Below are 13,796 nucleotides of genomic sequence, written 5' to 3'. Positions count from 1 at the left end.
AGCGTCAATGTGGAGGCTATATACAGGGTATTACGGTACAGCGTCAATGTGGAGACTATATACAGGGGGTACCGGTACAGAGTCAATGTGGAGGCTATATACTGGGGGTACTGGTACTGAGTCAATGTGGAGGCTATATACAGGGGGTACCGGTACAGAGTCAATGTGGAGGCTATATACTGGGGGTACTGGTACTGAGTCAATGTGGAGGCTATATTCAGGGGGTACCTGCAGAGAGAACAGTCTATGACTAAGGTGGCTGGAGTCTTTTATCATTTGTAGGGCCTGCCTCTGACACCGCCTGGTATAGAGGTCCTGGATTGCAGGAAGCTTGGCCCCAGTGATGTACTGGGCCGTTTGCACTACCCTCTGATATACAGGTCCTGGATGTAGGAAGCCTGGTCCCAGTGATGTACTGGGCCGTTCGCACTACCCTCTGATATACAGGTCCTGGATGGTAGGAAGCTTGGCCCCAGTGATGTACTGGGCCGTTTGCACTACCCTCTGATATACAGGTCCTGGATGGTAGGAAGCTTGGCCCCAGTGATGTACTGGGCCGTTTGCACTACCCTCTGATATAGAGGTCCTGGATTGCAGGAAGCTTGGCCCCAGTGATGTACTGGGCCGTTTGCACTACCCTCTGTAGAGCCGTACGGTCGGAGGCCGAGCAGTTGCCATACCAGGCGGTGATGCAACCAGTCAGGATGCTCTCGATGGTGCAGCTGTAAAACCTTTTGAAGATCTGGGGACCCATGCAAAATCTTTTCAGTCTCCTGAGGGGGAATAGGTTTTGTCGTGCCCTCTTCACAACTGTCTTGGTGTGTTTGGACCATGATAGTTTGTTGGTGATGTGGACACCAAGGAACTTGAAGCTCTCAACCTGCTCCACTACAGCCCCGTCAATGAGATTGGGTGCGTGCTCGGTCCTCCTTTTCCTGTAGTCTACAATCATCTCCTTTGTCTTGCTCACATTGAGGGAATGGTTGTTGTCACACTGCCAGGTCTCTGACCTCCTCCCTATAGGCTGTCTCTTCGTTGTCGGTGATCAGGCCTACCACTCTTGTGTCGCTGGCAAACTTAATGATGGTTTTGGAGTCGTGCATGGCCATGCAGCCATGAGTGAACAGGGGGTACATGAGGGGACTGAGCATGAATAATGAATAGCATTCTCATGTAGGTGTTCCTCTTGTCCAGGTGGGAAAGGGCAGTGTGGAGTGCAATAGAGATTCCATCATCTGTGGATCTGTTGGGGTGGTATGCAAATTGAGTGGTTCTAGGGTTTCTGGGATAATGGTGTTGATGTGAGCCATGACCAGCCTTTCAAAGCACTTCATGGCTACAGACATAAGTGCTACGGGTCGGTAGTCATTTTAGCAGGTTACCTTCGGCACAGGCACTATGGTGGTCGGCTTAAAACATGTTGGTACTACAGACTCAGACAGGGAGAGGTTGAAAATGTCAGTGAAGACACTTGCCAGTTGGTCAGCGCATGCTCGGAGTACACATCCTGGTAATCCGTCTTGCCCAGCGGCCTTGTGAATGTTGACCTGTCTAAAGGTCTTACTTACATCGGCTACGGAGAGCATGATCACAAAGTCGTCCAGAACAGCTGATGCTCTCATGCATGCTTCAGTGTTGCTTGCCTCGAAGCGAGCATTGAAGTAATTTAGCTTGTCTGGTAGGCTCGTGTCACTGGGCAGCTCGCGACTGTTTTTATTTTTATTTTACCTTTATTTAACAAGGCAAGTCAGTTAAGAACAAATTCTTATTTTCAATGATGGCCTAGGAACAGTGGGTTAACTGCCTGTTCAGGGGCAGAACGACAGATTTTTACCATGGCAGCTCGGGGGTTTGAACTTGCAACCTTCCGGTTACTAGTCCAACGCTCTAACCACTAGGCTACTCTGCCGCTACTATGCTTCCCTTTGTAGTCTGTAATAGTTGGCAAGCCCTGCCACATAAGACGAGCATCGGTGTTGTATGATTCAATCTTATCCCTTTTTTGACTCTTTCCCTGTTTAATGGTTCGACGGAGGGCATAGCGGGATTTCTTATAAGCTTCCGGGTTAGAGTCCCGCTCCTTGAAACGGCAGCTCTACCCTTTTGTTCAGTGTGGATGTTGCCTCTCATCCATGGCTTCTGGTTGGGGTATGTATATACAGTCACTGTGGGGACGACGTCCTCAATGCACTTATTGATGAAGCCAGTGACTGATGTGATGTATTCCTCAATGCCATCGGAAGAATCCCGGAACATATTCCAGTCTGTGATAGCAACACCGTCCTGTAACTTGGCATCCGCTTCATATGACCACTTCTGTTTTGAGTGAGTCACTGGTGCTTCCTGCTTTCATTTTTGCTTGTAAGAAGGAATCAGGATATAATTATGGTCAGAATTGCCAAATGGAGGGTGAGGGAGAGATTTGTACGCGTCTCTGTGTGGAGTAAAGGGGAGTTTTTTTCCCCTCTGGTTGCACATTTAACATACTTGTAGAAATGAGGTAAAACAGCTTATCATGAAGTACTCTACCTCAGGCGAGCAAAACCTAGAGACTTCCTTACTATTAGATTTAGTGCACCAGCTGTTACCGACAAATAGACACAGAGCCAGCTTGCTGTATGTTACCCATGCCATCTTTCAGCCACTGCTTCTCTTACCGGAAGCGGCTGTTCTATCTTGCCGATGCAGCGTAAACCCGCCACCTGTAAGTTATTCATGTCGTCGTTCAGCCACGACTTGGTGAAACATAAGATATTACAATAGTAAGTATTACAGTAGTGAGTGGATTTCTGACTCTGGTACAAGGAACAACCTAGACAGGCAACACTCCCAGCAGCTCCGACCTAGCCAGGCAACACTCCCAGCAGCTACGACCTAGCCAGGCAACACTCCCAGCAGCTACGACCTAGCCAGGCAACACTCCCAGCAGCTACGACCTAGCCAGGTAACACGCCCAGCAGCTACGACCTAGCCAGGCAACACTCCCAGCAGCAACGACCTAGCCAGGCAACACTCCCAGCAGCTACGACCTAGCCAGGCAACACTCCCAGCAGCAACGACCTAGCCAGGCAACACTCCCAGCAGCTACGACCTAGCCAGGCAACACTCCCAGCAGCTACGACCTACCCAGGCAACACGCCCAGCAGCTACGACCTAGCCAGGCAACACGCCCAGCAGCTACGACCTAGCCAGGCAACATTCCCAGCAGCTACGACCTAGCCAGGCAACATTCCCAGCAGCTACGACCTAGCCAGGCAACACTCCCAGCAGCTACGACCTAGCCAGGCAACACTCCCAGCAGCTACGACCTAGCCAGGCAACACTCCCAGCAGCTACGACCTAGGAAGAGAGTAAAAGGGGAAAGAGGAGTGAAAGATGACAAACACTTTTACAATGAGTGAAACCAACCATTACACCAACAGTTTTACAAACAGGTTAAGTGTGCCTTGAATTCTAAATAAATCACAGCCAGTGCCACCAGTAAAGCACCCCCAAACCATAACACCTCCTCCTCCATGCTTCACGGTGGGGGAAACACATGCAGAGATCATCCGTTCACCCACACCGTGTCTCACAAAGACACAGCGTTTGGAACCAAAAATCTCCAACTTGGATCCCAGACAAAAAGACAAATTTCCACCGGTCTAATGTCCATTGCTCGTGTTTCTTGGTCCAAGCAAGTCTCTTCTTATTATTGGTGTCCTTTAGTAGTGGTTTCTTTGCAGCAATTTGACCATGAAGGTCTGATTCACACAGTCTCCTCTGAACAGTTGATGTTGAGATGTGTCTGTTACTTGAACTTTGTGAAATATTCATTTGGGCTGCAATCTGAGGTGCAGTTAACTCTAATGAACTTATCCTCTGCAGCAGAGGTAACTCTGGGTCTTCCTTTCATGTGGCGGTCCTCATGAGAGCCAGTTCCATCTTAGTGCTCAAATGTTTTTTTGCGACTGCACTTGAAGAAACGTTCAAAAGTTCTTGAAACATTCCGTATCGAATGACCTTCATGTCTTAAAGTAATGATGGACTGTCATTTCTCTTTGCTTATTTGAGCAGTTCTTGCCATAATATGGACTTGGTCTTTTACCAAATAGGGCTATCTTCTGTATACCACCCCTATCTTGTCACAACACTGATTGGTTCAAACGCATTAAGAAGGAAAAAAATTCCACAAATTAACAATGCACACCTGTTCATTAAAATGCATTCCAGGTGACTACCTCATGAAGCTGGTTGAGAGAATGCCAAGAGTGTGCAAAGCTGTCATCAAGGCAAAGGGTGGCGACTTTGAAGAATATAAAATATGTTTTCATTTGTTTAACACTCTTTTGGTTACTACATGATTCCATATGTGTTATTTCATAGTTTTGATGTCTTCACTATTATTCTATAATTTAGAAAATAGTTTAAAAAAATAAAGAAAAACCCTGGAATAAGTAGGTGTCCAAACGTTTGACTGGTTCTGTGTATATATTTAATTATATAAAAAAAGTGTACTCCGGAACTTCGGAGTGAATTTTTAATGTTAGTTGGTTACTTAGTATGTATAGTTTGTATTATATTATTAATTCTGTGTGAAACACATTATAGTGTGTAATTATTACATATTACATGTGTGAAACACGTCAGGAAAGGTGATACGCTTCTCACTCTGGCTCCTCCTTCCAGAATGGATTCATGTAAACTCTGGCTCCTCCTTCCAGAATGGATTCATGTAAACTCTGGCTTCTCCTTCCAGAATGGATTCATGTAAACTCTGGCTCCTCCTTCCAGAATGGATTCATGTAAACTCTGGCTCCTCCTTCCAGAATGGATTCATGTAAACTCTGGCTCCTCCTTCCAGGATGGATTCATGTAAACTCTGGCTCCTCCTTCCAGGATGGATTCATGTAAACTCTGGCTCCTCCTTCCAGAATGGATTCATGTAAACTCTGGCTTCTCCTTCCAGAATGGATTCATGTAAACTCTGGCTCCTCCTTCCAGAATGGATTCATGTAAACTCTGGCTCCTCCTTCCAGGATGGATTCATGTAAACTCTGGCTCCTCCTTCCAGGATGGATTCATGTAAACTCTGGCTCCTCCTTCCAGAATGGATTCATGTAAACTCTGGCTCCTCCTTCCAGAATGGATTCATGTAAACTCTGGCTCCTCCTTACAGAATGGATTCATGTAAACTCTGGCTCCTCCTTCCAGGATGGATTCATGTAAACTCTGGCTCCTCCTTCCAGAATGGATTCATGTAAACTCTGGCTCCTCCTTCCAGAATGGATTCATGTAAACTCTGGCTCCTCCTTCCAGAATGGATTCATGTAAACTCTGGCTCCTCCTTCCAGGATGGATTCATGTAAACTCTGGCTCCTCCTTCCAGAATGGATTCATGTAAACTCTGGCTCCTCCTTCCAGGATGGATTCATGTAAACTCTGGCTCCTCCTTCCAGAATGGATTCATGTAAACTCTGGCTCCTCCTTCCAGGATGGATTCATGTAAACTCTGGCTCCTCCTTACAGAATGGATTCATGTAAACTCTTACACAGCGAGGGCCGTAATTGAAAATTTCACTTTAATCTTAAATAGCGTAGCAAACTGTCCTTTCTAACTAGCGTCAGACCCTTTGAAGGTGAGGAGAGATGCTGGTGTTGGGCAATGAGAGAAAATGTTATATGCATACTGATCATGTTAGGGCAATTCCCTTTTTTCTTCTTGGAGAATGTCCCAAATGGCACTCTATTCCCTTCATAGGGCACTACTTTAGACCATATTCCATATATAGTGCACTACTTTAGACCCTATTCCCTTCATAGTGCACTACTTTAGACCCTATTCCCTTCATAGTGCACTACTTTAGACCCTATTCCCTTCATAGTGCACTACTTTAGACCCTATTCCCTTCATAGTGCACTACTTTAGACCCTATTCCCTTCATAGTGCACTACTTCAGACCTTATTCCTTTTATAGTGCACTACACCACCAAATGGCACCCTATTTCCTTTTATAGTGCACTACTGTTGACCAGGGCTCTGGTGAAAGGGAATAGGGTGCCGTTTGGGACGACGCCCCTTCTCTTTCATGTCCAGAGCCCCGAGACGTCTGCGCTCGCTGCTGCTGCAACATAAATTACAGATGAACCTTTTCTCCCTCCTCTACTCCATGTTCTCCTCTGAGGTTCTCTGTTTGGTTTTGTGTTTTGAAAGTGAAATGATATTCAACATATTCAATGTATTGAGAGAAACCAGCTTGCAGTATGCAGATGAGTCTCTGTGCTTTGAGGAGGAGGGAGGGAGGAAGAGAGACTTTGAGGAGGAGGGAGGGAGGAGAAGAGAGACTTTGATGAGGAGGGAGGAGGAGGAGAGAAGAGAGAGACTTTGATGAGGAGGGAGGAGGAGGAGAGAAGAGAGAGACTTTGATGAGGAGGGAGGAGGAGAGAGAAGAGAGAGACTTTGATGAGGAGGGAGGAGGAGAGAAACTGGAGGGAGGGAGGAGGAGAGAGAAGAGAGACTGAGGAGGAGCGAGGGAGGAAGAGAGAGGAGAGACTGAAGAGGAGGGAGGAAGAGGGAGTAGAGAGAGACTTTGGGGAGGAGGAGGAGAGAGGAGAGACTTTGATGAGGAGGGAGGAGGAGAGAAGAGAGAGACTTTGATGAGGAGGGAGGAGGAGGAGAGAAGAGAGAGACTTTGATGAGGAGGGAGGAGGGAGAGAAACTGGAGGGAGGGAGGGAGGAGGAGAGAGAAGAGAGACTGAGGAGGAGCGAGGGAGGAAGAGAGAGGAGAGACTGAAGAGGAGGGAGGAAGAGGGAGTAGAGAGAGACTTTGGGGAGGAGGAGGAGAGAGGAGAGACTTTGATGAGGAGGGAGGAGGAGAGAAGAGAGAGACTTTGATAAGGAGGGAGGAGGAGAGAGAAGAGAGAGACTTTGATGAGGAGGGAGGAGGAGAGAAACTGGAGGGAGGGAGGAGGAGAGAGAAGAGAGACTGAGGAGGAGCGAGGGAGGAAGAGAGAGGAGAGACTGAAGAGGAGGGAGGAAGAGGGAGTAGAGAGAGACTTTGGGGAGGAGGAGGAGAGAGGAGAGACTTTGATGAGGAGGGAGGAGGAGAGAAGAGAGAGACTTTGATGAGGAGGGAGGAGGAGAGAGAAGAGAGAGACTTTGATGAGGGAGGAGGAGAGAAACTGGAGGGAGGGAGGAGGAGAGAGAAGAGAGACTGAGGAGGAGCGAGAGGAGAGACTGAAGAGGAGGGAGGAGGAGGGAGTAGAGAGACTTTGGAGAGGAGGGAGGAGGAGGGAGACTTTGGGGAGGAGGGAGACTTTGGGGAGGAGGGAGTAGAGCGAGACTTTGGGGAGGAGGGAGTAGAGAGAGACTGGGGAGGAGGGAGGATGAGGGAAGAGTAGAGATACTTTGGGAGGAGGAAGGAGTAGAGAGAGACTTTGGGGAGGAGGAGGAAGGAGAGACTTTGGGGAGGAGGAAGGAGTAGAGAGACTTTGGGGAGGAGGGAGGAGGAGGAAGGAGAGACTTTGGGGAGGAGGGAGGAGGAAGGAGTAGAGAGAGACTTTGGGGAGGAGGGAGGAGGAGGGAGGAGTAGAGGAGGAAGGAGTAGAGAGACTTTGGGGAGGAGGGAGGAGTAGAGAGACTTGGGGAGGAGGGATGAGGAAGGAGTAGACAGAGACTTTGGGGAGGAGGAGGAAGGAGTAGAGAGACTTTGGGGAGGAGGGAGGAGGAGGAAGGAGTAGAGAGAGACTTTGGAGAGGAGGAAGGAGGAGGGAGTAGAGAGACTTTGGGGAGGAGGGAGGAGGAGGGAGTAGAGAGAGACTTTGGGGAGGAGGAGGAGGAAGGAGTAGATAGAGACTTTGGGGAGGAGGGAGGAGGAGGGAGTAGAGAGAGACTTTGGGGAGGAGGGAGGAGGAGGAAAGAGTAGAGAGACTGAGCAGGAGGGAGTAGAGAAAGAGTTGAGGGAGGAGGAGGAGGAGATCTATGCAGCAGTAGTACGTGGTTTTATTTTGTTCTCTCATTTTACAGCAAGAGGAAAAGGATAAAGAAGTCAGTAGGATTACAGCTCGCCTGGTCCCAGATCTGTTGCTGCCGTTCTCAAGCTAAATGTGACAGTCAGTGACATGAATTGACTGGATAGCACAAACAGACTTCCACCCAGGATACAATTTATTACTGCTAGCTAACCTTGTGATTTCCTGTCTCTACCTTCACTGATAACATGACACATAGCTCATACAGTCACTTGGGTATCTTCTAAATAAGGCCGACTGGTACTGGACTTTTGGCCTTCGGTCATTTCCTGTCTATCAGCCGTCCCTGAAGGCACAGAAGTCAGATTGGTTTCATTAAACCAACAACAGGGTGGTGGTGCCGGAGTGACGTGGGTTTGTGTGTTATGTGTGGGACTGTCTTTCTGTGGGAGTCACCTTCACTATCTGTTTACTTTCCTGACTGAAACAGGACGTCTTGTATCAAGGGGCTGTGTGTGTGTGTGTGTGGTGTGTGTGTGGTGTGTGTGTGGTGTGTGTGTTGTGTGTGTGTTGTGTGTGTGTTGTGTGTGTGTGTGGTGTGTGGTGTGTGTGTGTGGTGTGTGTGTGTGTGGTGTGTGTGTGTGTGTGTGGTGTGTGTGTGGTGTGTGTGTGTGGTGTGTGTGTGTGTGTGTGTGTGTGTGTGTGGTGTGTGGTGTGTGTGTGTGTGTGGTGTGTGTGTGTGTGGTGTGTGTGTGTGTGTGTGTGTGTGTGTGTGTGTGTGTGTGTGTGTGTGTGTGTGTGTGTGTGTGTGTGGTGTGTGTGTGGTGTGTGTGTGTGTGTGTGTGTGGTGTGTGTGTGTGTGGTGTGTGTGTTGTCCTACCTGCGTCTTTTTATCAGGTATGTGCTGCTCTGTGTTCCAAATGATGTCCTGTTCCCATACAGTGCACTACTCATATCCCAGAGCACAGGGGATAGGGTGCCCTTAGGGGACTCGTGTTGTCTACGGCTCTCTAGGACAGAAGAAGAAGAAGAAGACATGACCTTTGTTTAGCTGAGCCTCCGCCTCACTTGTCAGAGTAGGATCTTCTGTTCGGTGTTGTGTGTGTGTGCGTGTGTGTGTGTGTGTGTGTGTGTGCGTGTGTGTGTCTGAAGGTGGGGGAGCTTTGAAGAACAAAAGGAAGTGTTTGAAGCAAGGGGAAGTCTTTGTGTGTTTGAGTGAGAGACAGAGAGATGCAGGCAGTGAAGTGTGTCTGTGGGTATATAGTGGTTAGTATCCTCAGAGGAAAACACTCTTCGCTCTCTCTCTCTTCCTCATCCTCTTCTCTCTTTTCCAGCAGGTAAGGGGGTGCCATGCCAGCTGCTGTTCCCCCTCTGCTCCCCCTCTCCACCTGGTGGTGGTGTCTGGTACTGCTGCAGCTTCCTCAGGCCCTGACCCAGCCCCAGCTGGACCCTAACCCAGAGAAGGCCTCTCCCGCTGGGCAGGCCTTCCCTTACCTCTCCCTGGATGGGTCTCCCCTCAACCACCTCCTACTGGACCCCAGGTCTGGTCATCTGTACGTGGGGGCGGTCAACCATCTCTACCATCTGTCCCCTGACCTCCAGGTAATTACAATGTCTTTAATCACCCGGCTCCAGTTTTTCCAAAGTTATCCATCTGGATGTCACAGGGTGGTGAAAGTGCACAGTGATGCTCCTTTCCAATACACGTCGAGGGCTTTATTCTGCTGATGATCGATGCTTGACTTCCGTTTGACAAATAAAAATTATCCATAGTAGGTTATAGGTGTCCTCTAGCCAACAGCACCTCATCATGTAGTAGGTTATAGGTGTCCTCCAGCCAACAGCACCTCATCATGTAGTAGGTTATAGGTGTCCTCCAGCCAACAGCACCTCATCATGTAGTAGGTTATAGGTGTCCTCCAGCCAACAGCACCTCATCATGTAGTAGGTTATAGGTGTCCTCCAGCCAACAGCACCTCATCATGTAGTAGGTTATAGGTGCCCTTCCAGCCAACAGCACCTCATCATGTAGTAGGTTATAGGTGTCCTCTAGCCAACAGCACCTCATCATGACAGTACCAGTAGGTTATAGGTGCCCTTCCAGCCAACAGCACCTCATCATGACAATACCAGTAGGTTATAGGTGCCCTCCAGCCAACAGCACCTCATCATGTAGTAGGTTATAGGTGTCCTCCAGCCAACAGCACCTCATCATGACACTACCAGTGGGCAAACTCGCTATATAAACATGTTTTTTTTTTTGAGAACCTTCATTAGAGTGTAAAACCCATTTCACTTGGAGTGTTTTTTTCGGTACCTGAGAATTTAACCGCAGAAGTTATCTTTGTTTGCACTACATCTTCACACATTATTTTATCCGCAACAAGTCAATCTTTCGCCAATTGGATGGAAACCTAGATAGTGTCAAATTTAAACTAGTAAAACCAGATGTGGCACTGACTCGTCCGTGGATTGATGTTTAGGCATTGTCTCAATGATGAGTTCAGCAGTTATAAGCCTGTTAGAGTTAGCAGCAGGCGGACGAGCAAAATCCACCGTCGTAGTAGAGATGAAGCCTGAGCTGGAATGTGAAGCTAACTGAAGCTGGTTAGCTTTACAAAACCCAGAGCAGATCTAGCTTCCTTCGTAGTACATCCTTCACGAATCCCCCATTCAAGTCAATGATTCCTCTGTTCTATGCATTCGAGCTCTATGCATTTAATCCTATCCAATAGGCAAAATCCAGATAACTTTTGAAACACTGGGCCCTGGTTCTCTGGGTCCTGGCTCTGGGCCCTGGCTATCTGGGCCCTGGTTCTCTGGGTCCTGGCTCTGGGCCCTGGCTATCTGGGCCCTGGTTCTCTGGGTCCTGGCTGTCTGGGCCCCGGTTCTCTGGGCACCCCTGTCTGTCTGGGCACCCTTGTCTGTCTGGGCCCTGGTTCTCTGGGCACCCCTGGCTATCTGGGCCCTGGTTCTCTGTGCCCTGGCTCTCTGGGCCCTGGTTCTCTATGTACTGGTTTACCAGACACAGATTAAGAGTAAATGGACTGAAAAGCACTTTCAATGGAGATTATCCATTGAGCTTACATGTCAGTCCAGTGCTGCGTTTAGCCTGTGTCTAGGGAAACCAGTCTTATATGTTTTTGTATGTTGTCTGTGTTTATGTAAAACTTTCTGTTGACCGGTTCTGTGAACGCAAACAATGGCTTTGTCCTAAAATGGCCCCCTATTGCCTTTACAATGGACCCTTTGGGCCCTGATCAACAGTAGTTCTGTCGAGGGAATAGGGTGCCATTAACACACATTTGAGTCACTTAGCAGACACTCTTATCCAGAGCCACTTACTGGAGCAATTACTGTTGTAAATGCTTTGCTCAATGGCACAATGACAATATTTTTCACCTTGTTTGGAGCTGGGATTTGAACCAGAGACCTTTCGGGTTACTGGCCCAAAGCTCGAACCGCTAGGCTGTCGGCCGCCCCTAACAACCATTACTCTGTGTTATCTCTCATCTTGTCCTAGGTGCTGTCCTCCAGTCAGACTGGCCCCAAACTAGACAGTCCTGAATGCCTGCCCCCCATAGTCCCCAAGGACTGCCACACCGCCCGGGTCACCCCCAACACCAATAAGATCCTGCTCCTGGAGGAAGGCGTGGACGCGGTGGGGTCAGAGGTCGGGGCAAGGAGCCTGATCGTGTGCGGGACATTGTTCCAAGGTATCTGTGACAAGAGGAGTCTGGGTAATGTGTCCGAGGTGCTCTATCAGACGTCTAACCCAGTGGACACGCAGTATGTAGCCGCCAACGACGCCCGCGTCTCCACCGTGGGTGTGGTCTTGAACCAGAAGGGGGTGGGGCTGATGCTAGTGGGGCGTGGCTACACTAGTAAAGGCCCCAGCGACATCCCACCAATCACAACGCGCCGTCTATCCCCCAGTTCCTCCCCCTCCCGCCAGGCCTTCTCTCAAGACGAAGAACTAGGGAAGCTGGTTGTCGGGAGCTACTCCGAGTACAACAACAACTTCATCTCAGCGTTTAACCACAGCGACCACGTCTACTTCCTGTTCTCGCGGAGGGATATGTGGCACAAGAAGGAGTACCGGACCTACGTTTCTCGTCTCTGCGCCTGGGACCGGAGCTTCTACTCCTACGTGGAGGTTCCGTTGGAATGTTCCGGCGGTTACAATCTCGCCCAGGGGGCTTCCCCCGCCGAACACCAGGGGCGGCCGGCGCTGTTCGTTGCCATGGCGACGGGGCAGGCGTCGACGCCCACGGCGACGGGTCGCTCGGCGCTGTGCGTTTATGGGATGTCAGAGCTGGATGCGTCGCTGCAGAGGGCCCAGGAGCTGTGTTATACAGAGGGAGGAAGAGGAAGGATGGGACATGAGGAGGCATACATAGAGTATGAGGTGTCGTCCAAGTGTCTACGGCTGCCCAAGGTAACTAGACTCACACACACACACACACACACACACACACACACACAGGTACACACACACACACACACACACAGGTACACACACACACACACACAGGTACATACACACACACAGGTACACACACACACACACACACACAGGTACACACACACACACAGGTACACACACACACACACGCACGCACGCATGCACGCACACACACACAGGTACACACACACACAGGGTTGACCACTCTTATCCGCAGCAGGCCAGTGTGTATGCTAATCCCCCTGATTGTACCAATAGAAGTATTGCTTGGATTAGATGTGTTACTATGCTTGGCTGGAACAAAAGCCTGCAGTCATCCCTGACCTAAACACAGGATACATCTCCTACTACTGAACCTAATGGAGCGGTATAGCAGCAGTATATCAGCGGTATATCAGCGGTATAGCAGCAGTATAGCAGCAGTATATCAGCAGTATAACAGCAGTATAGCAGCAGTATATCAGCGGTATATCAGCGGTATATCAGCGGTATATCAGCAGTATATCAGCAGTATATCAGCAGTATATCAGCAGTATAGCAGCAGTATAACAGCAGTATAGCAGCAGTATATCAGCGGTATATCAGCGGTATATCAGCGGTATATCAGCGGTATATCAGCGGTATATCAGCAGTATAACAGCGGTATATCAGAGGTATATCAGCAGTATAGCAGCGGTATATCAGCGGTATATCAGAGGTATATCAGAGGTATATCAGTGTATCAGCGGTATAGCAGCAGTATAACAGCGGTATATCAGCGGTATATCAGAGGTATATCAGAGGTATATCAGTGTATCAGCAGTATATCAGCGGTATAGCAGCAGTATAGCAGCAGTATAACAGCAGTATAACAGCGGTATAGCAGCAGTATAGCAGCAGTATATCAGCGGTATATCAGCGGTATATCAGCGGTATATCAGCAGTATATCAGCAGTATATCAGCAGTATATCAGCAGTATAGCAGCAGTATAACAGCAGTATAGCAGCAGTATATCAGCGGTATATCAGCGGTATATCAGCGGTATATCAGCGGTATATCAGCGGTATATCAGCAGTATAACAGCGGTATATCAGAGGTATATCAGCAGTATAGCAGCGGTATATCAGCGGTATATCAGAGGTATATCAGAGGTATATCAGTGTATCAGCGGTATAGCAGCAGTATAACAGCGGTATATCAGCGGTATATCAGAGGTATATCAGAGGTATATCAGTGTATCAGCAGTATATCAGCGGTATAGCAGCAGTATAGCAGCAGTATAACAGCAGTATAACAGCGGTATAGCAGCAGTATAGCAGCAGTATATCAGCGGTATATCAGCGGTATATCAGCGGTATATCAGCGGTATATCAGCAGTATAGCAGCAGTATAACAGCAGTA

General features: G+C 48.8%; 1 protein-coding gene across 1 annotated transcript in view; it reads left to right on the top strand.

Annotated features, from left to right (window-relative positions):
- Positions 1 to 13,796, top strand: part of LOC135503844 (plexin-B3-like) — a 302,325-nt gene that overhangs the window by 99,911 nt on the left and 188,618 nt on the right. The window contains exons 2-3 of the mRNA XM_064922002.1: positions 9,285 to 9,552; positions 11,474 to 12,388. Coding sequence (XP_064778074.1) covers positions 9,301 to 9,552; positions 11,474 to 12,388 — 1,167 coding nt within the window. The 5' untranslated portion in view covers positions 9,285 to 9,300. The remainder of the gene's footprint in view (positions 1 to 9,284; positions 9,553 to 11,473; positions 12,389 to 13,796) is intronic.

The sequence above is a fragment of the Oncorhynchus masou genome, chromosome 18, assembly GCF_036934945.1.
Source record: "Oncorhynchus masou masou isolate Uvic2021 chromosome 18, UVic_Omas_1.1, whole genome shotgun sequence".
NCBI lineage: Eukaryota > Metazoa > Chordata > Actinopteri > Salmoniformes > Salmonidae > Oncorhynchus > Oncorhynchus masou.
The sequence above is the reverse complement of the archived record's forward strand: the minus strand, read 5'-3'. Positions and strand labels throughout refer to the sequence as shown.